Source organism: Chenopodium album, chromosome 7, assembly GCF_948465745.1.
Source record: "Chenopodium album chromosome 7, dcCheAlbu1.1, whole genome shotgun sequence".
Classification (NCBI taxonomy): domain Eukaryota; kingdom Viridiplantae; phylum Streptophyta; class Magnoliopsida; order Caryophyllales; family Amaranthaceae; genus Chenopodium; species Chenopodium album.
In genome coordinates this window covers 72269692-72277508 of record NC_137840.1, presented here as the reverse complement: position 1 = coordinate 72277508, position 7817 = coordinate 72269692, and the positions used below count along the sequence as shown (strand labels likewise).

Genomic DNA, 7817 nt, shown 5'->3' with positions numbered 1-7817 from the left:
TTATGGTTGACTTAATTTTTTAACCTCTATAAAATAAATAAATATTATTATTATATAACGTATTATTAGATTAGTCACAATGTCTAATTTTATAATATAATTTTGCTACATTTTTTGAGTACTAGTCAATTAAAAATATATAACTTTGGCTCTTACACTATTAATTAGTCAAAGTTGTATATTGGCAAATATATTGATTAAATAGAGAGAGTATCAAACATGGATTTTGGCGATAGTTAATTTTTTAGGGATGAAGGGAAAGGTGGAGGTGACCAATATAAAAAGAAAATTCTAGAACACTTATTCGAACTTCTAAACCCCAAAAATAAAAAATCATACAAAAACTTTTTTTTTTCCCCTCTCTCACCACCTTAATCTCATCATCAATTTCTGAAACCCTAGATTATTATCACTTGTAATCATCACAATTCAATTGCAGAAAACTCCCAATTTCTTAAATTTCATCAACAATGGATATCGAGCAGAGACAAGCAGAATTAATCGAACACTTCGTAAAGCAAGCGTCGGCAAATAAGGGTTCTTCCCTCGTTCCAATAATCGTCGAAGCTACTTCCAACCCTTTGCTCTTCGCATTCTCCGAAATTCTTGCTGTTCCCAATGTCGCCGAGGTTTTTCTCTCTCTTCAATTTGATTGATTTTTAGGTTTTTGTTGATTTTATTCATATAATTAGGGTTTTTTTAGTGGATTTCTATGTATGATTTGGGTTTGATTTTGTAGTTAGGTTTTGTTAGGGTTATGGAATTTGAATAAGTATGTATTTTTATGTGAAAATGTATTGATTAGTAGAATTTGATAATCGTTCGAAATAGTATACTGGTGTAATTCAGTAATTCCTAATTAATATGTGAGTGGCTGGTGAAGAACACAAGGATGATGGTTTGATTGTGGATTTAATGGGGGTGGTAAGGTACCTAAGTTCTATGAATTTGAGCAAGTGGAATTTGATGAGAACAATAGTCTATTACTGTTCTACTTAATTCGACTTGTCGAGCATAATGCTGCTGGCATTCTATATGATTAAGTGCTTAAGTTGGTGAAGTAAGCAGTGTTGAGTGATGAATTGGTATTACAAATGAAAAAATTTAAATTTAGCTGCATTGTAAAATAGTAAAATAGCTCGAGATACAGATCATGTTGTAGTAATTAAGTTGAATTATCAAATACTGGTTACTAAACTAGTAAACTGTCATGGCAATGATTAAGGAATAAGGTTGGGGCAAAGATTTAAAGACTAAGCTCGTCGTCGTGTAACTTTTGTCAGTAGCATCTTTTAATTATTTGAGAATTTTTCATTTTTTTTTTCTTATTGTTTGATCTAAACTATTTACATTCCCTTTGGTATGTTTGTTTGTGTTTTCTGTCTTATTGTTATCCTTGATGCAGCTCCAAGGAACCGAACACTCTGTGTACCTTAATCTTCTCCGTTTGTTTGCTCAAGGAACTTGGAGTGATTATAAAAGTAAGATTTTCTAGTCCTTTTGGTTTTATCTGTGGCATTTTGTGGTTTTGTGAATGATAGCCCCACTTCCCCTTCCAAATGTTATTTTGTAAAGAAGAGTCCAATACGTAGTAATGCTTTTAACATGATGTATAACACTGAGGTTTACTGGTGTTAATTGTGATATGGGTAAACTTTCCAGTGCTCTAATGCTCTTATTGGTTTATTTTTTCCCTTTCATTTTCATTGATTGATTGTCATTGATCTGATCGTTATCTGTAGAACTCTTAACCTTGGGTCTTTATGATTGGGTGCATGAAATATTATGAATTTATAATGTGCAGGCAGTGCCGGATCTCTACCTCCGCTGGCTGCTGACCAAATACTCAAGTTAAAGCAACTCACTGTGCTTACATTGGCTGAGACAAGCAAGGTACTTCTGCCCCATTCATATATATATATATATATATATATTTTTTTTTTTTTTCCTTTTAAAGTCTTTGTCAATTTTCAGTGTCAAAGCCTAGTGTTTTGATATTATGTGCTGAATTTTATTACACGTGTCCTGTGCTAGTGTATTCCCTTACTAGAATTTTTACTGAATTTTGTATTTTTCTTTTTATTTTTTTAATGAGAAAAATGAGACTATTTTAGTAAAATGCACTCTTGGTGTTCCATGCTACTTTTGAAATTGGAGAATGTGGGAAATGGATATCTCACAAATTAATACTACTTGCCGATAAGCTTAGATGCTTCATGAGACGAGTATTATGAGAGACAATATAGGGTTTTGAACAAATGATATTTTTTTCTTTGAGTAATCAGACGGTTCCTTTCTTTATACAGTTAGGATGTATTGTTAATGAGGACCTAGTTTGGTAAACATCAAACCACAATGATACTATGTCACGTCCAGTTTTCCCTTTCAACATGGGTAATTTGAACCACAATTGACATGCTGCAGTCGTCATGGGCTCATGGCCACCTTTGTCTATGATATTAATGTTCTGATACATTTTCATACGTTTCATCTACAAGTTGAGTCATCCAAACTTGTGAGGGTTCATATGGACAAGACCAGAGGTTCTTACACCTTATTTGTTTCGATGAGCTATAATAAGCTGTGGTTTAGTAAAATGGAACAACATTTATAAATTCTTGTCCTTACTTGACTTAAGTTCTTGTAACTGGTGATGGCATGTAGCTTTTGAGTTTGGGAAACACAGAGAGTTGCTCTTTATTTATGTAAAATAAATTGGTTACTATATATAAGATAATTCGATGAAAAACCTATCTGTTGTATTGTTGATAAACAGTGCATTATTGGTTTATGGCTCCATGCTTCATTCTTAATTTCGTTGCTGTTCTATTTTTGTCTGTGCTGTTTTCAGGTATTACCATATGATCATTTGATGGAGGAGCTAGATGTTACAAATGTGCGTGAACTGGAAGATTTTCTTATCAATGAGTGCATGTATTCAGTATGTATTCTGGTAACTTGTATTTTCATCTCCAATTAAACTTATGGAGCTGATCAGCTGACTGATTCTCGTCTTTATTAGTAAATATGTCTATCTTGTTTCTTGTGTAAATATTCCTTTTTATTCAGGTCATGTTTCCTTTACTTTTCTTTCCCATGAGATGTCGTTAATATTTCTACGGCTCAGCTTTGGACTTCAGGCCTGCGTTCCATTTCAATCTTGTCTAATTTTGGTTTTCATGGTGTATTGTGATCATGTATGGTTTATATGGATGTCATGTTGAGTCTCTTTGTGAAGTTGTGGTTCGAGTTTCAATTGTCAGCATAATGCTGTAGCTCTGTTGCCTATTTACTGGCGAGCTCCTTATTTTTAACAATCACCCAAAAAGAGGCTGGACATGTTTGAGTTAAACACAGAAACGCGAAATCAAAGTAGGTAATAAAGTGGCTGGTCGAACCCAAAGCTAGCTGGTTCTCCTCGAAATGCCCCCCAATTCCAACCAGGAATTCGTTTGGTTCGTTACGTGTTACTCACCATAAGTGCAAACCGTTTTATAATCAAATTATGATATGGTTTGGTCTTTTTTTTTTTTTTGGTTAACAAATACAAAACATTGGCCTCTAATTCTGTAAAGAGGTTTATCTTAAATTTTTTTGCGAGGGGAAACTTTCATGTCCGGCTTTGAAGGTGGGCGGGCTTAGTAATAGAAGCGACATTAGGGTTTAGTCAATGTGACGATTTTGGCAACTTTGCGAATGCAATAGACAGTGCTCCTTTTGAATTTCAGCCCTGACTTCTGGGTTGTGGTCTATCAACTTCTATGCCCTGAGCTACAGATATTAATATTTCTTTAGCATTTCCAAACAAAATAAGTGATTCTTTTAACGTGACTAGCTTTATACTTTCATCAAACTATTATCCTCTTTCTCGCTCCAGCCCCTAGACAGTAGACACTTTCAGTTTCAAGCCTGCAACATTATGTTATAATTTAAATTTGAAATCATCTGAATCAAACCAGTTTTATATGTACCTATCACTCTTTTAAGACTCAATTATGTCGTGCTATGGTGTTATGTCACAGGATGGAAGTGTTTTTCAATGTACACGTGTTCTTGACCCCTAAATATTTGAGTGATCTTGGGAAGGTCCTAAGTATTAGGATGTGGTTATGTACGGAGTGTAAACTGACATTTACTGTTGGTTGACAGGGCATTGTTAGGGGAAAGCTGGATCAATACCGAAGATGTTTTGAGGTGCTATGATTGCACTTTTTACCCCACCTCCTCGTGATGAATGTTTAAGCCTGTTGAAGTTTGATACAGTTGTCATTTGGATGCAGGTAGTGTTTGCTGCTGGAAGGGATCTTAGACCAGGGCAATTGGGCAGTATGATACAGACATTGACTAACTGGTATTTTCGACTTTTGCATAAATCCTTTTTTCTTTGAAAGTGGATAATGTGCCAACAATGATTATCTTTGTACTGGATTTGTAAATTATGTGAACTGATGGGATGTCATTCTGAGTTTCTGACTGATTTTTTCTCCTAATATTTGTGGATTCTTCATTCTACTTCTTTCCCCACATTTGTGCTGTAATTAAGTTATTGGTTTCTCTTCTCATCTGATATCATTAGTTGATCTGAGAGGAGAGCTTGTGGACAAATACTCTGTTAGGTCACATCCTAACATGTTTAAGACTCTTACATTGGCCCGAGTTTTATAATTTGTCACTTTTAAGTTATAAGAATACGATTTGATTTGATTTTATTTTTTTAAATATATATACTTCCTCCGTTTTTTTTTTTTATTATTGCACCATAGGGTTTGGGTACAAATATTTTGGTAGTGGAGAAAAGTAAGAGAGAGAAAGGTAAAAATACAAAATTGCCCATGTGACATATTAATAAACTAAAAAGTAAATGTGAAAAAGCAAGGGTATGTTTGGTATTTATAGTGTGAACACAAATAATTTTTTCCCTAAAGAGGAAATGGTGCAATATTTGTGAAATTTCCTAAAATGGCAAATGGTGCAATAATAAAAGAACGAAGGAAGTATATATATATATATATATATATATATATATATATATATATATATATATATATATATATATATATATATATATGATTTCCTTAGACTGTATCCAAGGAATGCAATGTTTTTTTCCCCTCTAAGAAGTAAGAACTGGAGTCCGGTGAACGTTCCATGAATCATTGTTTGACCCTTCCTATCTAGACCACCTAGCAGCTGGGAATTTGTAGCAGTTTTTGTTTCCTTTTTTTGTTTTAATGTTGGGTGTTGGGTGCATATCAAGCTTTCTGAGTAATCAAATTTGCTTTGTCACGTTTATTGGTTATTTCTATAGAACAAATTTTCTTTTGTATTGCCAGCCATTGCAAATCCTATATAATGGTTTATATTTTTGTGTGTACATGTTAAAGGCTGGCAACTTCAGACAACTTACTTTTGACAATTCAAGAGAAGATTAAATGGGCTGATACCATGAGCGAGGTGGACAAGAAACATAAAAAAGAAGTTGAAGAGAGAGTGGAGGAAGTAAAGAAGACCGTTTCCATGAAGGTGTGAAATTCATTTTTTCTGCTTTTGCTAGTAATTATCTCCTGCAAAACATGCCTACTGGCTTGTCATCTAGCAATGTGTATTTCGTGTAATTAGCGTTCGCTTTTGGTGCTTGCACTGTAGCAGTTCCACTGACCTGGTTGCATAGTAGTATTGGGAAATCTGGTATAGTTTCAATTTACATGCTACTCCCTTTGGTATTTTTTTTAGTGCTATAGTTCAAATGCGTGTTTGTCAACACAATTTTGATCTTTAATATCTACGACTCTACGAGTATTGTTTTATTGGTAAAAATTATTAAATAAATTGATAATATGAATATATACATTGTGAGTTTGTGACTAATCCAACAACATTTTATACGATAATTATAATTGTTAAATAGTACATTCTTTAAATGGAAAGGTTCTAGAACAGGCAAAACATTTTGGGCACCCCTAAAAGGAATACCGGCGCGTAATTAAGGGATGGAGGAGTAATATATTTGCTTAAAATTCACAGATACTTTCAAATGACAATTGACCCTAACTCCTTTTGGGATTAAGGTTTTTGTATTTGTTAAATAGTAAGTTGAAATTTAGCATTAGTAAGAGAAGTCAAACTGTAGCACTTAACATAAAAAAAGAGGGGAGTATTCGCTTGTGCTGAATGTTTTTACACAACATTATAATGTCGATTGTCTTGCAAGATGCTGTAATTTGCATTCAGCTGAAATGGTTTTCTTGTGTGTGATTCTGACAAATCGTTTTTATCATGATTTGGATTCAATGAATTGGTGGCAGTTATTTGCAACAGCTATAATTTTTTGTATTCATTTAGCACGTAATGGTATTTAGGTTTAGAGAGCGCATTTATTTTCTTGCTTTTGTCATGGAATATGTTCGTCGATGGTCTTACTTACATTGTGGCAGAAGCTACACACTGTAAGCAGGCCGACTTGGACTTCCGAGGGCATGAGGAGATCTACGCTGAACCTGGCGGAGTGATGGACTTCGAGGAAGATAGAATCCGACCTAAGAGGTAGTTTGCCTGTAGTCAGCCTTACTATGCTGCACCATTTTATGTATTCACTATTAAGTAGTACTCAATATAGTGGATTTTTTCTCTTGACATATGTTTTGACTGCAGGAGGCGGCATCCACTACATTGAACAGTGGGAGATAGAGTGTTTATGAGGTGACTGCTGGTTTGGACAGTGGCAAACTGCACAGATTTCTGCTTTTGGAGATATTACACCTTTACTTTTGGACCATTGTCGCTGATCTTTGACCTTTTGCAAAGTTGGCAACTATACAAGCCCCCTGAATCCATGTTAATAATTTTCATTAGAGTAGGTGGTCTATTTTGGTGTTGAAGGGTTGTGTTTTTCATGGGTGGATCTTGGGATTGTAATAGTTACAATATATTTTCGAGGTTTAGTCAAGAGTCGTAGTTACTATAATGTTCTTAATTGATCTATGGCTATCACGTGAAAATTTTGGTGCTTTTATAGCAAGATGAAGTGAATTTGGTGCAGTAGATTTCATCGTCCATTGATATCTGTCTTCTGGTTTGCCTTTTTTGTCATTATGTATTCAACATACATGTTTCGTTTTGTGAAATCGGGATTTTTTTTGGTTTGGCTTGCAATTTGGCTCAATCTTGACTCGCAGGCAAAACAGTTAATCTCTTTGTCATAGACATGTTGCAAAATAAGCACTCTCTGTCCTTGTCTAGCTTTCCCTATTTCTCACAAGCTTTTCTTTCTATGTGTGTATTGGAATATCGTATCCATAAATGATGGGAAAATGAAAAGAGTGAAAACATGTCAATGACAAGCCACAATCAAGACATCTCAAATTCTCAATACTCAAATAACGAAGTTTGTTAAGAATTATTCAATAGTTGTTGAAAAATAACCCAGTTGTTGACATATCCTAAGAATCGTCTTTGGTTTTTTTTTTTTTTTTTTTTCTTTTTTTTTCTTTTTTTTTTTCTTTCGATTCGACGGGTAAGAACTGTCTTTGTTAACATCATACAAGTACTCAAGAATTATTCCTGATTTTCAAGCTTTCAAATTCTAAAAGTTGAAGAATTATTTAAAAATTTGGTCAAAATTTTGCTGATCTTCAATGATGTTTTCTATTCTTTTTTTTTTTTTTTTCCCTAAAAGCATGATGTTTTCTATTCTAAGAAGCTAGTATCAAAATAACTCATTCTTCTAAATTCTAATGAAAAATTTGTCAAAAATAAGCCAACCTTTGCTTGATTAGCTCAAAATAAGCCAAATTTTCGATTAACTCATAGTAAGTCAA

General features: G+C 33.8%; 1 protein-coding gene across 3 annotated transcripts; it reads left to right on the top strand.

The window, feature by feature from the left end:
* The first annotated feature begins 297 nt into the window (after positions 1 to 297).
* Positions 298 to 7162, top strand: LOC145639451 (COP9 signalosome complex subunit 7-like). 3 transcript variants are annotated; one of them, XM_081690692.1, is made up of 9 exons: positions 298 to 629; positions 1406 to 1481; positions 1805 to 1893; positions 2852 to 2941; positions 4150 to 4194; positions 4281 to 4351; positions 5385 to 5523; positions 6438 to 6543; positions 6652 to 7162. In XM_081690692.1, the coding sequence occupies exons 1-8, from the start codon at positions 471 to 473 to the stop codon at positions 6507 to 6509; spliced, it is 741 nt and encodes a 246-aa protein (XP_081546818.1). In that variant the 5' UTR covers positions 298 to 470; the 3' UTR covers positions 6510 to 6543; positions 6652 to 7162. The 3 variants fall into 3 exon arrangements, with proteins under 3 accessions (XP_081546818.1, XP_081546817.1, XP_081546816.1); XM_081690691.1 differs by having other exon boundaries at positions 300 to 629; positions 6435 to 6543; XM_081690690.1 differs by having other exon boundaries at positions 301 to 629; positions 6455 to 6543.
* The last annotated feature ends 655 nt before the right edge of the window (positions 7163 to 7817 follow it).